The 20,060-nt window shown below is 33.2% G+C and overlaps 2 protein-coding genes across 4 annotated transcripts in view; one reads left to right on the forward strand and one right to left on the reverse strand.

The window, feature by feature from the left end:
- Positions 1-1,299, forward strand: part of LOC106465370 (mite allergen Lep d 7-like) — a 9,151-nt gene extending 7,852 nt beyond the window's left edge. For both annotated transcript variants that reach the window (XM_022393250.1, XM_022393251.1), the window contains exon 3: positions 534-1,299. In XM_022393250.1, coding sequence (XP_022248958.1) covers positions 534-1,153 — 620 coding nt within the window. In that variant the 3' untranslated portion in view covers positions 1,154-1,299. The remainder of the gene's footprint in view (positions 1-533) is intronic.
- Positions 1,300-7,944: 6,645 nt separating this feature from the next.
- On the reverse strand, positions 7,945-10,747 carry LOC111087247. Of its 2 annotated transcripts, none has more exons than XM_022393253.1 (3): positions 10,681-10,747; positions 9,487-9,546; positions 7,945-8,756 (listed from the first exon to the last, which is right to left on the reverse strand). In XM_022393253.1, exons 1-3 carry the CDS (start codon positions 10,730-10,732, stop codon positions 8,158-8,160), a joined length of 711 nt encoding a protein of 236 aa, XP_022248961.1. In that variant the 5' UTR covers positions 10,733-10,747; the 3' UTR covers positions 7,945-8,157. The 2 variants fall into 2 exon arrangements, with proteins under 2 accessions (XP_022248961.1, XP_022248960.1); XM_022393252.1 differs by lacking the exon at positions 10,681-10,747 and adding an exon at positions 9,897-9,990.
- Between the last annotated feature and the right edge of the window lie 9,313 nt (positions 10,748-20,060).

Genomic DNA, 20,060 nt, shown 5'->3' on the forward strand with positions numbered 1-20,060 from the left:
AAAAAAAAAAAAAAATGAAAAAAAAAAAAAGGCGCGCATGTACAAAGGAACATTCTGTACCAAAGGGATAAAAATATGTTAAAGTCTCGAGTAGAAATAATGAGAGTAAGAGCGAAATCATGTTATGTAGTACATTATTCTGTTTCTCTAATTCGTTTGTTGATTTTCGCCCAACGTTACTCGTGGGCTGTTTGCGCTAGCCATCCCTGATTTAGAAGTTATAGACTAGATGGACAGCATCTAGTGAACACCATCTACCGCCAAATCTTGAGCTACTCTAATCGCATAGTGGAATTGATCGTCACACTATAACGCTCCCATGGTTGAAATGATATTGCAAGTCGATCGCTCTAGCCACGACCCCATGCCAGGCCCTTATCTCCCTGTTAATTGTTGTTCAATAAATTAGTGATAATTTGATTATTTTCCAAACCAATTTGTGATTCTAGAGAGTAAACAAAATCTTATAAATTAATATAAATCAGAATACTATTGTAATTTCAAACTTTTTTTTTTTTACAAATTCAAAACAGGTGACAAAACAGCTTTTATGGATGTTGGAAATGCCAACGAATTTATTGATCAGTTGATTGAGGCAACTAAAATGGGCATGTCCCATGATCTTGAGCCATACAGTTTGCCTGACAAGTCCATTGGTTTTGAGAAAAAGATTTTGTTAGTGACCTGGCGTGGTGAAGCCAAGCTATACGATGGACTTCTGTCCGGTTTGACCACTATTCATCGTAATGGTGACTGCACAATTGACGTCCAAGATGGAAATACAATGCATGTTAAGGTCCATTTAGGTATGGGAGTCCTTGAACTGCGTTATCACGCCACCGTGACCTTCATGGACTTTGGACCTTCAGTTACCGTAGAGGGTAAAATTGGGTACGTCACGATCAATATGGATATCTCGAGCGATCCTTCAACTGGAGGCATTCCAACCATAGAAAAGTTTGATATGGATGAAATGAAAGGTCTGACTGTTACTTTTAATGGCTTGGGACCACTTAGCTGGCTCATGACTATCTTAACTTCACTTGTCTTGAAATTCTTCAAAGGAATTATAAAGACCATTATCCAGTGGACTGTCAAGCGAGTTGTTGCTGATAAAATTAAAAATCTACAGTTTCCTATTTATTATAAATAAAGATCATACTTCCGAATTAAATTTTCTCAATGCACTGTAGAGACTGAGTTATAAAATGTTCGTATTCTTATCCTTTTTTGGACAATTTCTTTTATGGTTTAATGTAATTTTGATTAAGCTAATTATAATTACTTCACAATTTATGGTTTCGAGTGTCTTTTTATTAGTCATAGAAGCACGATGTTTTAAGCTGACCCAATAATTTTATGGGTTGAATGAATTGACATGACAAAGCATTATCTTAAACCACATATAGAATTGTGTTTATATGGAAAAGAAAAACTTAAGAGCATTCAAACAAAACGACATTTTTTTGGTTTTCTAGAACAGTTTTATGCTTATTGTTGGTGACTGTTAACAATAGAGTCATTGTTTATTTGTGTCAATAAATCTGAGCAGTCGGGAAACAGGAATATATTAATATGTTAACTTTAATAGGAAAATATATACTATATTTGCACTGTGTATGTACAGTTTGATAATGTTAAGATTATATTAACTATTTTAATCAGATACCAACTAACAGTAAACGACATAATGTCTGTATTATAAATGAAAATAGAATGAACAGGCAACAGAACCCTTAGCTCCAAGGTTCCACACGATGAAGGATTTGAAATTCTAAAAAACTGCCCTAAACCTTTCCAATCAACCCAGATCTCGAAAAGTAATCGACCTAGTTAGTCTTGTTTTATTTCTAAATAAATATGAATTCAAAAAGGGAACGTTACTTTCAGATTAACGGTGCCATAGAGGGTACTAGATGGTTCCTAGTTATGCCAACATACTTATGGGCCATATTGAAAGCCAACAAAGCCCTGTGAAGCTTCATTCTGAAAAACGCTACATTTGAACAGCTGGTTCTGAATTACTTAACTCTCTCGACATGGGCTCGGTCATTTTGACGATCTTGTAACCACTAGGTAAGCATGAAAGTATCCATACCACAACTTTTAATGCGGCACGTGTATCCTCAGAAATATTTTCAAGTTTTTAGTAAACATTCAAATTTTATTGTGAAGAAATTCAGGGTTTTTAATTAAGCAATTTTGCTAAAAAATTGTTCGTGAACATATAGAATCGGAAGGGCAAGGTGATTTTCATTTTAAGACTAATAATACTTTTTTCATCTTACAGTTTCCAAATTTAATTTGCATAACCTATCAAACGTATTAATTTGACAAGACAGAATGAAGAGATGTCACGATACACATACAAGGGAGATTGAGAACTAAATATTTCCGTTTGAAGTTAAGAAATTAAGACAATGTTTTTTCTGAAGTTCCCATTGATTCATTTCGAAACAGCAGACTTCAAGATATCTTTGTTCATGCACAAGCGAATTACAATCCACCACAGGATGTCATTCGTGTAATAACGCTCGTTGTCTAACCTGCAAGCTCATAAAACTATCGGCCATTTTTCAGACAAATATAACCAAAAATATTTAAAATTTCTTGCATAACGCCATTTATCCCATATAGAATATAAAATGCAATCTTCCTTAGAGAGCGTTATAACAACCATAAATTTCGACCAATTCGGTCATTCAATTATTAATGTGATTCTCTTAAGTATTTCAATTGGTTTCAGAACTAAAGTGGATAGAGAAATGAAAGAAGCCTATTGAATTGCTACATTATATACTGTTCATCCTTGTGGAATAAGCGGAGATCCTTAGAGAGCGTTATAACAACCATAAATTTCGACCAACTCGGTCATTCAATTATTAATGTGATTCTCCTAAGTATTTCAATTGGTTTCAGAACTAAAGTTGATAGAGAAATGAAAGAAGCCTATTGAATTGCTACATTATATACTGTTCATCCTTGTGGAATAAGCGGAGATCCTCGAATCACTGACCTTCGACCATTAATTAGTTCTCTGTCTGTCAAACACATTTTTTCTTTCTCTTGTGCGGTGCACTTTATGTTTACCCCTAATCTTTCTTAATACTTGTCATTTATTTACGATTATTTCCATGGTTATGTTTTAACTTTTTTAGTTCTTTCTACTCAACATTTCTTCACTAATTGATTTTCATACCATATATTTTATTGTTGTTACTTTATCAATACTCATTTACCCATTATAGTTTCTCTTTTAAGTTATTTAAAAAATAACATGCTTCTAAACTCTTTATATCTAACATTCTTGTTTCCTGATTTATCTTTGTCGTATTACACAATGGAAACTAGTCATGCCTGCAACATCCCACTGAAAGCTATAAAAACTGCTTCGGGGTTGTCATGGTAGTCTACCTTGCATAACCATGGCTTCACTCCACCTTTCCTCACACTTAACTTAATCACTCCCAGTTTGGTTCTGATGAAGAAATGTCTTCCTTCCGAGAGCGCTTGAATTATAGAAGTTCTTATTTGTGCTCTAAGGCTGGTGTTAGATTATTAAAACTCTACTAATAAAGCATTAGCATGTTATCATATGAGAGATGAAACTTCAAAACTACTGAGAGAAAACAAAAACAAATCATTTTTAAATAACTCTACTGATCATTACAAACAAATCATTTTCACATAACTCTACTGATCATTACATCTCGAAACATTATTTTACACTCTTAGAGGCATGAAATGCAACAATAACTTTAGGTTACCAGATAAAGATCTAGTTACCATTTAAAAATATAATATAGATTTTGCTGTTTTGTAATTACTGTGTGTTAGCCTGATTTTTCGAACCTAAGTATAAGTAGTGTATCCCACAAACAGCGAGAGTTACATGATTTGAGGGAGGAATATTTTTATTGTTTTAATAATTAAAGTATAGATTATCTATATATATATACTACTGGTTTAAATTAAACCATCTTAACATTCACACTTAATTTTTTATCCCAAGTGGTGCTCAGCAGTAAGTTGGTGAACTTATAACGCTAAAAATGGGGTTCGGATACCCCTGTTGGGCACAACACGGAAAGCCCTTTTTGTAACTTTGAGCTTAACATCAAACAAACAAACGATTCCACGTGGTAATTTATTGAGGTATGTAATCACGTGAAGATGTATATTCAAATTTGATCTCGTGTTTCATTAGTTTTTTTAAATATGGAAAATATTTTAAAATTCAATGATTTAAGTACAAACTAGTATCCTATTTGCTCTGTCGTTGTTAAAATTTGAGTAGTTTGAAAATAATTTTTTATTGTGCATAACGTCTGTCTTGAGTACTTTAACAAGCATTTGTGAGTCGTGAAATCTCTGAAAAATTGTGTGACATGATAAACGCTTCTTAAAATTGATTATTATATTTTTAAAGTATTTTGAATCAGTGATGCCTAAATGATATTATTCGAGTATCGATTGACATGAACAGTTAATTAAGTCTTTAGTATTGGTTACTTGTTGACATATCCCATTATTTTTTTTGTTTTGAAGAGATATATTGGTTGAAGTTACTATGAATCGTAAAACTAAGGATTGTTGAGTCTACGATTAATGATCCTAACATTCCAGTAGTTGAGAGAGACAGGATCTTAGAAAAATGTTACCATGCCAATGGCTAACTCGGCTTCCTAATGATCGGATTTATCCCATAAGTAATTTCTGAATCCTAACTGTTTAAGGTCAACTACATGTCAGTCAAAGATGACCAGTTTTACAAAACGAAGTTCAACATATTAGGCAAATGTTCACGTTTTGGAGTTGTAGGCGTATACCTGGCCCGCGTCATACTGTTGTATCTTTTACTGCACTTGTTCCAGCATATCCAGTTGTATGATGGGAATCTAGCTGTTAGCTGGGGTTAACTTGTGATGGACTAGCATCTCGGATTAAGATTGTCATCCGTGTGTGCCATTGGAACCAGAGTTATAAAGCATCGGCCTTATGTGTTTTGTAAAGTCACGGTAAAAAACCTTTTCAACTCTAATTCGCTTATTAGAAATCGCTCAGTATAGATTAAATTAGATTGAGATACTAATCTTTATACAATATATAACAAGTTAAAGATAATTTTCTGATAAAATGTGTTAAGTATATATATATATATAGGTTAATCAGCTCTTGCAAATAGAAGTAAAGTGCAGTCAAGGATTACAAATAAGTCAGAAATATTCTTTGAGGTTACAAAATCCACCAAGGCCAGCTGATAGCTCATCTTCCTCTGCTGTCACTTTTGTCCCACTGGTTCACTCATTTGATTGGTCTCATTTGGGTTTGGCTTCCTCTACTTTGCCAAATTTTGCAGCTTCTAATATCTGTGGTAGTAGCACAGTTATTAAAGTCTTGACCAAGAACAAATATAGAATCCTATCTTTTTTCTTTCCCTATCAACAGCTGCTTGCTGTCTTTTTAAACCTAATGATTTGTCATTTTCTAGCAAATCTTACCCACAATTATAGTTAGAAATTGGATGATCTATTTCATAACATGCAAGGTGAAGCAAATCGTTATAGCCAACACACGGACATAAAGCGGGTTAAGGGAGGATATGTCATTCTAGTAGAAATAGCAATTATCACGTAATGCTTGTTTCCGATAAAACCAAGAAACCTAAATGAATGATCAAACAATAGTGAAATACATATATATATATATACATATAAAGCGAGAAGGGTGCAGAGAATCTCACTATGTCTAGCATATCTTGCACGGTGTACATCCGTTATATTTGTACTGTAACACTATAGCGTATCTAGTCCAAGCAATACCACACAATATTTAGCTAATTAGGTTGTTTGTTCTCGCAAAGCTACACAAAAGCTATTTCCACATAGCCGTTCGTAATTTTGAATTGATAGGCTAGAGTAAAAGCAGCACTCACCACCTACTCTTGGGCTACTCTCATCTGACTGAATAGTGGGATTTGACTGTCACTCTTATAGAACACCCACGGTCATAAAGTGCTGTGAGCGTTTTTATGGCAAGAAAGCGAGAGCTACGAATCGTTGGATCATCAATCCAGGCATACTATCCACTAGGCTATGGCCGGCCAGTTAATAAAATACTACAGTAATATACAATACTGGAGGATATGTAGTTTATCTAATATATACAAAACCTGCAGTGTATTCCCCATCGAGTAAGAAACTAAAATGTATATCAATGAGTGCATATGCAGAGCCCCCCCCCCCCAAGTGGCATAGCAGTATGTCTGCGGACATACAACGCTAGAAACCGGGTTTCGATACCCGTGTTGGGCAGATAGCCTATTGTGTACCTTTGTGCATAACTACAAACAAACATGCATATGCAGAATGACAAAACCACAGTTCTTACTGATTATTAAATGTGCTTTAAAACATAAACACTAAATTAATGGAAAATAACTTACAAAGCAAGGTTGATAAATACTGGCTTAAAATTGCGTAATAATTTAGCAACAAAATTTATGAACAGTTATTGTTTATTAGACTCTGAAAATTTGTATGTGTAAAATAATCAGTGTTAAAGAGTGTCAAAATGAAACTTTTTACAGTCAGGTTACAATATTTATTACTATAAATTCAAAATATCATTTATAAGATTTATTTGATCAGTATGTAATAAAAACGCTTTTTTCACAAAATGTTTTCGTTATTAGAGTTACGGAATTTATTTTTTGTCTTTGAACAGTTCAGTTTAGACATTAAACTACTAATTAAGACTGAAACAAAGCCCTTGACAACTGCAACCAAAGATGTTTTCCATAAAAACATGTGCTGTTCCAAAACTTATTTGCGAAATGCTAACGTACTGGTAACGACATGCAAGAGCCAGTCTTTAGTGATGTGAAATAATCATGTGGCAGTCTGATAAATCCAATATCAATTCACGTTGAACGTTTCAGAAATTAGTTGTACACGAACTCTTCCCACAGTTTTGGAGACAGCATCAACAAACCTGGTAGGAGGACTCGGGGTGACCCGGAGGTGTCCTTATCTGAATGGCGTAGCTTCTTACGAAGGAGGTGCCAAAGGGGGTTAAACCCCCCGGACGGTCATCCAGGCAGGATTGGGATCCTGGGATGGGTTTGGAAAGTCGCTGAATTCGAATTTGGCATTGGAATTTGTGTTCATGTCTCTTCTCAAGATCCTGGGAACGCCATTTTTGAAACTGTGTTCATAACCCCACTCACAAGTTAGCGGTACCAGGGGCAGGTGCCCTAACGTTTATTTATTTATTTTTTAATGGTACGAACCCCTTTAGGTTAGCTGTAGAAGTAACTGGGGATAATAGCGAAGTCTGATCGGTACATTGGTGCTTCTGTGAATCATGAGAGGATCTTTGAATCCCACAACAGAGCGCAGGTATTTTATGATAGCTCTACGTAAGTATTTAACTGATCAATGTGTTTGACGCACATTCATGCAAGACAATCTCAAAAAGTTTTTACTAGAGTGTACACAAACCTGAAAGGTTTAAATCCACAAAACTTTTAACTAACAATTTAATTTATAAGACTAATTTCGACATTCGAGAAGATAAAGTGAAATTTAAAATTTTCATCAATAAGAAATGAAGAGTGATGTATCTGAAAAAGTACACTTAATATTCTTATTTCTGAAATTAGAGGATAAAATAATGTTTTAAAACGTACTTAGAAATCTATCTTCTCTGCGTTACCGATACTAAATTGGGCTACTCTAATCGAAAAGTAGGAGTTGACCATCATTCTCACAAAGCACTCACGACCCCAGGATGAGCAGCACGATTAATTTGGCGATAACGGGTCGCGAACTAGGGAACTCGAAATCCACAGATCGGCATACTAGGTAATGGGCCACCATCCGGCTCATTCGTAGCAACATTGAGTGTTGGTTTAAATACTGACGAAAGAGAAAAACAGAGGACTACTGGCAAGTCACCAATTTATTGATAGTAAAATTACAAAAATGTTAGGCGAAGATATCAGGTGGGATAAAAGTTAACTGATATTGTCAAGAAAAAAAGTTCATTAATTTTTTCCACATTGTCTATTTAAATGAACATATAATAAAACAAACAAAAACTGATTGATTTGTAGGAAAAAGTAGCTTTTGCTCTTTGCAGTTAAATTTTCACTAGTCAAATATCAATTGGAAATTTTATTTTGGCGATTTCGCTGGCGATAGCATTTCGTATTTGTCGTTCAATGACCGTGGTGATACTTCTCTTTAGAATTTTGATCACCAAGTTACTAAGTAAATTGAAGATCCAATTTAGAAGTCCAAGGCCTCCTATTTTTACTTCAATGCCAGTAATTTCAGTTAACTCGAAACTCTGAAGGGCAGAATCTTCATCTGTGGTTGATGCCGCTATTCCCATCTTGATCCTGATGGATTCAACTTTTGCTGTGACAGTGATTGTGGGCCCAAGTTCCATGAATTTAACTTCACCTTTATAACTGGCTTCTATGTTGTTAAAACCTACGTCAGCAAAGATGCTTACTAGATCTTCTGCTTTGGCAATAGTACAGTCACCTGTTCGATGCAAGCTAGATAAGCCAGAAATATAACCATCGAACAGCTTGGCTTCTCCTGTGTAGGTTATAAGCAATATTTTTTTTTCAAATCCGACTGTGTGTTCTGGTAAGGGCAAAGGGTCAATATCTGAGCCAATAGCGAGCTTAGCATTTTCTATAACCTTGTCAATATAGTCGTTGGCATTTCCCACCGATAAAAATTCTGCGTGAGAAAAAAAAAAGAAGTATTAGAAATATATAAAATTAATTTGGTATTTTTTCATGCGACCCATGGGATGAACGGCCAGGTCAGAGATTCCAAGGGTTAGTTTTGTTTGTTTTGAATTTCGCGCAAAGCTACACGAGGGATATCTGCGCTAGCCGTATCTAAATTAGCAGTATAAGACTAGAGGGAAGGCAGCTAGTCATCACCACCCATCGTCAACTCTTGGGCTAATCTTTTACCAACGAATAGTGGGATTGACCATCACATTATAACGCCTCCACGGCAGAAAGGGCGAGCATGTTTGGCGGGACGTGGATTTGAACCCGCGACCCTCAGATTGCGAGTCGAGCGCCCTAACCACCTGGCCATGCCGGGCCAATATATAGGAGATATCGTAGAAATTCAGTTACAAACGATACAAAATTTCAAAATAGGTAATGAAAATAGAAGGGAGATGTTTACCAAAGTAAACTGTAAAATGTGAAAAACCATCATTGAATATTTGAATTTACAAACAACAAAACTGTAGTAAACTACATATATTCATTTGATTACTTGAGCTTGTAAAAATAATAATATTTTTTTATAATGTGCACCTTGCAGTACAATACAGTTGCCAATTTTGGCCGGCGACTTTTAAACATGGTTGATTGCAAGTAAAATAAGAGAATCTGAATTGCCCATTACAAGCCAACTATTTAGTGACATGACAAATAACTCAACTTACTTGCTGATACAGCTGGCACGATCACCAAGGCAACTAGAAGTATTACTTTGGAATCCATGGCTATGGCATAAATAAGAAAATAATTATTATTATGAATACATTGAAATGTGAAATCTGATATTTATTTAATAATCAACGCTAGAACAAGACATGATATTATTCTGGTGCTTTGAAAGCTAAAATGAGGTTAAAAACAGCAAAACTACTATATAAAAATATTTTCTTGGACAAACACAAAATTAGTGAACGTATTGAATTAAAAATAAAGCACCACCTTTGTGCTTAAATATTTTTAAATGCTAGTACTTTCCACAGATTAATTACAAATATATTTTCTTAAAAACTAATTGGAGAAAATATATTAATACGCTTCTTCTATAACCGAATTCGTTTATAACAAAAACACTAACCTATTTCAACCCTATTTATAAAGTGAATGATTAATGAAAGGGTATTTTTTGTCTTAAATAGAGCCATTTATCAGAATAAGAATATTTTCATCATCTTATTGTGCGGTGAGAAGAAGGCCAGGTTTAAGTTTAGTAGATTAAATTCCCGGATGTGTGATTTATCAAGAGATCTTGTGCCAGTGTGTACCGACACCTAGAATTAATTGTCACACTGTCGGCTTACGTAACATTGGAAGAACGTACAGTTACTTTATTAAACTGAGATAATATCAGAATAAGAGGGAATAAAGATGTACGTTTCACGTTAGAACATAGATGAAAAACAGAGTATTAATTTTAAAGATAGTAATGGCATAGTAAACGCTACCTTATGTAACTTTATTGCTCTAAATAAAAGGTTTAAAAACTATAGGTCAAGAATCTGATTGACAGAGAAAGATTTTATCACCGAATTTTTAAGATAAAGTTTTCTGAAAATGCAGACACTAGATTTAAAACACACACACACACACACACACACACGACTCATGGTCATGATTGTATTTACATTGTTTATAAAGTTTTACCGATGTGTGCTAGAGAATATTAGTTACTAATGAAACACACACACGAAACGCTGGTTAATATAGGCGGTATCAGTCCATTATAACATTATTATTGTAATAAAATCAGTATATTATTTTGCTTTAAGAAGATGTTTGAATACAGACTCGTGGGAAAATAATATTAATTATTTTGATTATTACAATCTGATGTAATTTTGAAATATATTCAAAATATTCACCTAATATAGAACTCCAGCACGTAGTATCAAACATATTTTGAAGCTTCTTCATTATTTATTGTCCATGTTGGGCCTGGCATGGCCTGGTGGTTAGAGCGCTTAACTCGTGATATGCGGGTCGCAGGTTTGACTCTTCTAACCGAAAATACTCGTCCTTTCAGCTATGAGGGTGTTATAATGTGACAGTCAATTCAATATTTCGTTAGTAAAGAATAACTCTAAACTTGGTGGTGAATGATGTTGACTAGCTTCCTTCTTCTAGCCTATCACTTTGAAATTAGGGACGGCTAGCGCAGATAACTCCTGAGTATCTTTGCGCGAAGTTCAAAAAGAAAAAGCAAGTCCATGTTTCTACCTCTGATCATTCTCCATCTGAAAACTGTGCACCTTGACAATAGCTTTCCAGCTTAGTTTTATTGCAAAAGACTCCATCGTAAGGTTGACCTGTCCAAGATACACCATTTCTCCATACTCACATTCTAAAATCCACTTAGTGTGCGAAGACGACTGTTTTCCAGCGTCAGTTTAAACTTTAAACAATCTTATCGTACAGAAATCTATAGACACTGCATCCAGCGACTTGACCGATATGTCTTTGTATGGAAGAGATTGAATTTACGTTCCATTAACTAAACACTTAAGGTATGTGGCGGTTGAATGGGAGATGTAACAGATGTAACTGTTTGCCTTGTTTATAGACGGAGATCCTTCTTGATTATGTTGCGCACGCTCACTGAGGATATTTCTTTGGCCTCACTGCCCACCAGAAGGCCCATGAGAGTGGCAAAAAAATGTATGCAGATGTATCAAATCAATGGGAAATGTTTAAGCAATCATTAATCACGTTTTGAATTACTTAAACGTGTACGCGGCATCATTAAAGAAAAACTATTTGGAAGGGGAAAAGGCTCACATTCTTTCTGGGGCCCATGATGACTCTCAGCAGTTCTGACGTTGCGTACTGTTGCTGGGACATATAGACGTCTTTTGCTACTGAACATTGTGCTCGTGAATCCGCACCTGTTACAAGATCCAGCACTTTGTTTACCACGGCTAGAGTAAGACTTGTTGGCCCCTTTCTGGATGGTCCTGGTACTTCATGTTTATTCGTATTCCTTTGTTGTCCACAGCCACTTTGTACAAAGGATAGCCCGTCTTGGAAATAATAAATCCTTGCTTTGACCACGTTTTTATAATCTGAATGTATGAATAATTTGCATCAAAAAGGGTCGTTACGCAACTTTTTCAAAGTGAAAATTTTCGGTGGCATCACACAACCTACGAAATGTGAAACAATGTCAAAATGTATTTCTAATTTATATCCGCTATGGTTTAAACGTGACTTGCTGGTTTACATATTCAAAATTGTTGTAATATAACGAAATCAACCATCTGTATGAATCTAACTGCAGTTTACAGCTAATACTTTACTTGTCTCTTCGTTAATATTATGGCCTCTTAAATGGTAAGTAAGCTGTTCAAATAAATTTATTGACTCGGGATTACAGAAAGTGATAATAATATTATATTAATAAATATATATTAGTAAACCAAGAAAGTGAATATTCATCAACAAGATTTAATAAGTTTCATTGTAAGCTCTATTTTTTAAGTAAGAAATTTTCTGAATCTTAAGACTAACAATCATACAGCGAATTCAAAACAAACAACATATTGCCGTCGAGAAAACAAAACCATAAAATTAGCCACTTGCAGTATTTTTTTTTTGAGTTCCCAACTAATGATAATATTGCAGTTACAGTTATATCTATCACAAACCTAAAAAAGGTCATATTTAATGTGTTGTTTCAGGTTAAGCCATGTTTAAAGAAAGCAAGTAAAGAGACCTAAATTAGAAAAAAACTGATTTCGGTTAAAATTTATCTCGTGCTTTGCCCAATTTTTACAGTTATTCGCCTTATTTAAAAATTGTAGTATGTTTTATGGAATAAAAATCGGCGAATAAAAACATATTTTTGAAAATTAGATTTAATTTTCATTATAACTCAGTTAGAATGAGAAACGGTTAGGCAAATTGTACTGGAGTAATTTTGAAATTAACATAGCAAAAAAATAAAATAAAATAAAAACCTAAAATAGCTTTAGACATGTATAATAAAATATATTGCTGGAGATGGTTAAATTATCGCTTTTTTAAAACTTTAAAAACAAAAAAATATTATTTTTTTTTCACTTTCAGCATTTATTGTTTTAGAACCAAGCCACATTTAACTATCTCCTGCGTCTGCCATTGAAATCGAACCCCGGATTTTAACGTTGTAAGTCCGTATACTTATCGTTGTTCCATCGGGAAACGTCAGTTATTTAAAGATAAAAATTAACAAATGAATAATTTTGATGATATTTCTCTGGTGAAATTACTGCAGAATACTTATAAAAGACGGAAACCTTTGTAAACCTTTGCAAACTGGTGATATATATATTGCAATGATTGATTGCATTTGTTTAGAAGTTTTACGTGAAATTATTTGGCAGATGATGGTTAACCTAAAACACTGATGGAACAAAATTGGGCAAATTGATGTTTCTTTTGAACTTAACGTAAAGAAAATTTTGAAACATATTTTAGTAGTTTGGTAGTTGGAAATTTTTCAAAAAGTAAAAATACGGTTAAATTTAAGGTTTGTCAATTCATTCTTCATGTATGTGTTATTTCTAGGGTAAGGGGACAAAAAAAGGTTATCAAAAGAATCTGTTTGACCAATTATTTTATCTTTTAAATTTGAAATTCATAAAACCGAATTTGAAAACAAAAAGTATTTTAGTTTACATATATAAATGTAAATTCTGATTTCAGTGATATTGAAAAACGTATAAATAGAATAGAATATATAAAAATATACAAAATTAATAAAAAAAAAAAATGTAATTTATTGTTTTTAAAATGACTTATTGTTTTTGTATATATTAATTTAATTTCTAATCACAGCTTATTTTCTGCTACTCCTAATTTATTTATTCATAAGAGTTACAGTGCGTTTATTGCACATGAGCATGTGCTAAAAAAAAAGAACAAAAGAATCAACATGTTTCAAAAGATAGGTAATGCAGACAAATTCTTCCACGTTCAGATTGCTGAAAATCTTGTTCTTTACTTAAAATGCATTTATAAAAGTTTCAGTGTTTCTTGTTTCATGCGTTTTTGTACTAAAAATGACAAAAGAATCAACATTCATATATTTTCTACATGTTTCGAAATGGAGGTAATGGTGGTCAATCCTTTCATACTCAGATAACTGAAAACTTTGTCTTTCACTTAAATTTACAGAGCATTACAAATGGTTTCTAAACAACTGCATTTTAGATTTATCTTATATATACGAATCGGTATCGATTTTACAGCCGATGTGAAGAAGACTGGTTGTCCAAGGTCGGTTAATTTATATTTATTTTACAAAATTTTGCAAAACCAACCTTCAAAAAATACCGCTATTTTTACTTCCTAGCAACTATAAATATTCTGTTATAAATGAAGTTCAAAATAACACTGTTCTTTTAATATATGCTTAAAAGTTTAATAATAATAATGATAATAATAAACAACTTAAGGCTAAATGCTTTGTATCTGTGTTACCTTTCTGTTGTAGTGTGTTAAAAAATCTTTGTTGTCCTCTGTTGCTGGTTGTTATAACTATTTGTATTTCGGGACTACAGTAATCTGTTTCACTCGATCGCCTTTTTAGCTATGAATCTTTTGAGATAATACAATAAATTAGATTTAAACAGTGATTAATCTTGATAAACTGCTAAAATGACCCTTACTTCAACATCTTTTAATGAACATTGCGTATGTTTGTTTTTACAATATTCATGAAATATTATGACAAGGTAGTGGCGACCATAAATTGATCTTTTTCATGGTTAATACGATTATCAGAGTCTATTTGTTAATTAGCAACTAATTTCGTAAATTATTAGCTACTGACTCGCAAGTACTTTATCCTACGGTTCGGCTCCTACTCTGTCCAGTAATTATATCCTAAAAATATCAACCAATTAACCATTAGACTCTGATGATCGTGTAATCTATTAACTGTGATAACCAACATATTGTAAGTGTTTACCATTGTAAAAAGGTCAGGAGTAAAAGGAATACGCTAAGTGATTAAATAACTGGGCATAAGTGAGAAATTTTTTCCATAGGACAAATCAGTTAATATTCTATACACACAGCCTCTAAGTTATCAAGAGGATTGTAACTGTACAGTCCAAACATTTTTTTCTCAAAAGAAAAAAAAATAGAGAAAGTAGAATGAAAATGAAAGCATTTGTGTTTTTTGATTATGCAAAATGAGTAAGATATAGAAATATCTTTCTTTTTAAAATACCTGTTTTTCATAAAGCAAAAATGTGATACGCTTTTAAACTTTTTTCCCCAAAACTATTTAAATAAAAGGTCCGAAGTTTCCCGATAATTAGGTTTTAAGTGTAAGTACGTCAGAAACATTTATGATTTAAATATGTTATAAACAAGAAACAAATAATTCCAAAGTGAGTTTATCAAATATGCACTAAAATACAAACAAACAAAAAAACGTTGACGTAAAAATCGATAGGTTTAGCATTAACAATATTAAAAGTTAATGGGAAATTGATGTAACAGTTTGATACATTATGCAGGTTACGCTGTGGAAGTTATAAGAAAATGTATACCAGTTTTAGTAAAAGAGGTACTGTAAGGATTTGTAACATTAAGTAGAACCAAAATGCTATGCTAGTTATATAGGTATTGATAATTTTTAAAACTCCTGAAAACATGTATGAGGACTTAGAATCTTGCTTGTTGTTAAGATACAAAGGTATGTTGTTGTGATGTGTTTTATCGTTGGACTAGTTCTTTTGAATTATTTGGTAAAAATAATAACCAAGTATGTTTAATGCAACGTCAGAAGTTATCTTATATTTTCAATAATGTTTGCTACAGTATAGGCTATGTTAACTTCAAGCCTAACTTCATAAATAAACATTTCAACAGTAATTTCGAAACTAATGTTCGTCTAACTTATAAAATTGAGTCTGGTGCAGTTGCTAATTTAGGACGTTCACTTGCAATCTGGGGGTCGTAGGATCGAAACCCTTCCCTGAACATGCTTGTCTTTATAATGTGATAATCAATCCCACTATTTGTTGGTAAAGAATAACTCAAGAGTTGGTGTTGGATGGTATTCACTAGTTGCCTTCCTTCTAGTCTATCACTTCAAAATTAAAAACGACTAGCACAGATAACCCTCGAACAGCTTTGTTTGAAATTAAACAAAAGAAAAACAAACTACTTACAAACTTAGTTTCAAAATTTCTTCGCTAATAGTTCGGTAACAAACATGCTATCTAACTCATTGATTAATTGAACAACTAGACACAATAACTCTCACTATCTAATCCACTAAATTACATTGAATTGAATAGCACATTGACGGATTAGTCATTAACACAAACCATTCTCGCATTTATATATCGTTACACATTTTTTACGTACTACATGAAGCTTCTATATTTGGGGTAATCTAGAAGTAATGGCTCCCTCTAGCGAAAAACATATAAATCAAAATATTAAAGATATAGCTTACAGCAATATGTTTAAAACGTGTCCATTAGAGCTTTAAAATCATGTAGGATTACAAAAATAAGGTAGTGAAGAAAGAGGTAACCCTAACCCAAGCATTTTCAGAAGGTTGGCACTTCTTTTTTTAAATGTTAATAGTAAACGAGGAGAATGCGTTATTGTGGAATATGTATTATAAATAAGTTTTGAGCACAAGGAAATAGTCATATAAATGAACCAACGGTAAAGAATAAACGAATGTGAAAAACATTTTTTTCAATGACAGATTTCAGTTTGTTCGTTGTCAAGCACAAAGCTACACAATAGACTGTCTATGCTCTTACTACAGCGGGTATCGACAACCGATTTTTAGCGTTTTAAGCCCTCAGACTTACCACTGAATCGTTGGGGGGAATAGATGTCAGAAGGGAGAAAAGTGATTAGAGTCAAATATTGTTCTTAAAGAGTCTCACAAGACCAAATCTATCCGTATTCCTCTAGTTACTACCTGTCAAGGAACTATTCAACCATGATTTAGAGAGGTCACTATTTAACCAAACCATGATTCAAAAAGGTCATTAGTCAAACAGACCACGATTTAAAGAGGTCATAAAGTTACAGAAATTACCCGTCTTACTCTCCCTGTTCCCATCACTTAAATCAACCTGATCATTTTATTAGTGATTCATCCTTGATAAGTCTAGACAAGGTTTGAAATCTAACTCTGAATAGCTTATTTGATGGCTGCTTTGCGTGCAGTTACGTTTGAAGTTGAGGCATAAATGTAGACCCAAGTGTCACAGATTTGGACTATCTTTGTAGTCCTTTTTCAGTTACCAACTTCATGTGATTTTCATTGTTTCTCATTCTACCATTATCCTCGCCCTCTTACACCTTAACATTTTTACACATTAACTTCTTTCCGTCTTTACTTAACCTTTTTTTTTTACTTTTCTTTCTTTATATTTTATGTTAGTTAATGTGTTAATACTTACAATGTTTTTGTATTTGATTTGTACGTTATGGTCTGGATTTTTACTTTAGATGTGTGTATGTATTGCCTTAGTTGGCTTGTACTTTTAAATTTCTGTTTTAATACAATAATATTTTATTTGGTTTACAAATTTTGATATATTTTTTCTGTTCATCCTCTTTTCTTTCCTCAAGATAGTTTAATACCTTAATCATTTTATATTTCCAACATTTCTTTTACAGTTTATGTGTTTAATTTGCTCTTATTCATTATGCAGTTAGAAGTGGTAAGCAGCTAAAAACTTATAATTTGTAAGTTACGTAAGAGGTGATTTTTAATTTTAAATCGTTGTATATATTAAACTTTTAGCTATCTAACTCACCATATTTCTTTCTTCTGAAAATAATCACTTATACAGAAATTTGTTTTTTATCGCGCACAAACTTTCATTTTTTTCCAGTTGGCGTATTCACAAGAACACGTGTGTTGCCATTATAAACTTGTATTTCACAATGACACATGCTGCTGATTTATTCCTTGAGAAAGACGAGTCCACCTTCTAGAAACGCTCACGTATAATGTTTTCTTTCTTTTTTGTTGTAAAAATGTTGTTTTAGATTTATTGCATGCATACAAACGTTTGTTCATCACGATTAATAGTGTTAACTAATTTTTTAGATTATCTTGAAAAGATAAACAGTTAACAAGGTGATTATGTGATATTCACTTGTACATACACTTGTAGCTTATGTGTAACTTGGTTATAATAATCGGTAACACAGAGACATAAAAATTATTTCTCAAATCCAAAGCACATGCTTATTTTTAAACTACTTTTTTAGTGCAAAGCCACATTGGGCTATCTGCTGTGTCTACCGCAGAGAATCGAACCCAATATTTAGGTGTTGTAAGCCCGTAAACCTACTGCTGACCAACAGAGGAACCAAATCACATATAAACAGTAAAGCGTTAATAGAAGCTCAATTGGACCGAACGAAGCTTCATGATTAGTATGCCGTGAACCCGAGGTTCTGTGATTCGCCTTACATTACCAGCAAAAAAATAAAAAACGAAATCGTGTTTTGCAATTGGGGCGTTATAAGAGTGACGGTCAAATCCTACTATTGGATTAAAGTAGACGAAGAGTTGGCGTTGGATGGTGTTGACTAGTTGCCGTTCTTCCAGTATATCATTTCAAAATTATGGACTTCTAGCACAGATAACCCTCGATTAGCTTTACACGAAATTCAACAAACAAAAACGCTAAATTTTTTAAAGTTTAAACTGAATCATTTGCCGGTGTATAAGACGATACTTTTTTACTCTTAAAACATTGCCTGATTTTATCTCTCGTCTTATACGCAGGTTCAAAGATAGAGTTTCAGTAAGAACTCTCTAGTTAATAGCATATTTAACCCAAACTACGTTGTTCCTTTTACTTTTGTTGGCTTTTTTTGAGTAAGTGAGTTCACATTGTGCACTTACTGCGTTACAATAACATATTATAATTGTATCATTTGACTCGATTCTTCATAAATAGAAGTTATTTATCTCCCATGCTAGTTACAATTAATCAAGACATTTTTTATTTGAAATGCATTGATCTCATCAGTCATACTAAAATATTGCTAATAATATACCCCCAAAAAGTTAGTTTCTGTAACGTACATTAATGTTGTAAACATGTTTTATAGCAGATCACTATATCTTAAGGTTTAATGTTCTTTTTTTTCCAATATAAAGGGAGTTCAACTGTGATGAAAACTTTGTAAAGTTGTATATTACATGTTTGTGACTTACTTTATGCCACATTGAGCTGTCTTGTAGCGTTTGAAGAGCATAAATAACCACACTTGTGGCTGTAGTGATTACCCCAGAGCACAAGTTAGCACGGTTTAAAAATAACTTTTAAGGATTTCATTAGAAGAGTAACATCCTAGATTTGCTTGACAATAGAGGCCATCCTGTACACCGAGCCTCAAAGAAATACTCTTAATGTGTTCAAAAAATCCAGAGTCGTCTTATACACCGGTAATTACGGTAAGGCCGTTGCTTTCGAATCCCAATTTCAAGTGGCACTAGTGGATTATAATTGTAATTCGTTCCCCATGGACGAGATGCCAGTCCATCGCAGGTTAAGCCCCAGCTAACAGCTGGTACCCATTATACTAGTGGACAGACAGAAATAAATTGGATAAAATGTCTTGCTCAAGCATGACTCGTGCCAGCTTCAAATTCACAACCATCCGACTACGAGTCCAAAGCGCGAAGCTCAGTTTATTGTAAGATTACTACGATCGTTGTGATATAAAAGTGCATTAAGTGCTTAATTAAACTTCGTTGTGAGTAATGCTATATGACACACGTTTGAAGTAAACGAACTGAACAAACAATTTTTCCTTACTTGGTAAAATTAATAAGATATAAATACACCAATGCTAATTACGGTGGTTTCACACACACACACACACACACACATATATATATATATATGTACATTTAATAAATCTGTAACTTACACCCTTGATAACTTTTTTTCGTTAGATTTTTCGAGTTCTGAGTACTTTAATTGGATAACGATTCTTAATATTAATTTTGACATTCTACGTCAGTTTTAAATCCTGTTATTATACAAAAAATAACCCACCTATATCGTTGTCAACATGGGTCCAAGAAAGTTCAGTTCTCAAAGATTTATGAAAAGAGTAGGTGTTGTTATTCTATAATAGTGATTAAATATATTTATTATGTAGTAAAATGTAAGTCATGATCACGTTCAAATAACGGATAACAGATTTGTTAAAATCCCACGGACAGTAAGATTTTAGTTAAAATAATGGTTTT

This window comes from Limulus polyphemus, unplaced genomic scaffold (genome assembly GCF_000517525.1).
Source record: "Limulus polyphemus unplaced genomic scaffold, Limulus_polyphemus-2.1.2 Scaffold1923, whole genome shotgun sequence".
NCBI lineage: Eukaryota > Metazoa > Arthropoda > Merostomata > Xiphosura > Limulidae > Limulus > Limulus polyphemus.

Coding starts and splice junctions, on each gene's coding strand:
- LOC111087247 (XM_022393252.1), bottom strand. CDS start 9,963: ATGGCTCTATTTAAGACAAAAAATACCCTTTCATTAATCATTCACTTT. Junction 9,547..9,896: donor TATAAATAGGGTTGAAATAG/GTTAGTGTTTTT, acceptor TTTATGCCATAG/CCATGGATTCCAAAGTAATA. Junction 8,757..9,486: donor CGTGCCAGCTGTATCAGCAA/GTAAGTTGAGTT, acceptor TTTCTCACGCAG/AATTTTTATCGGTGGGAAAT.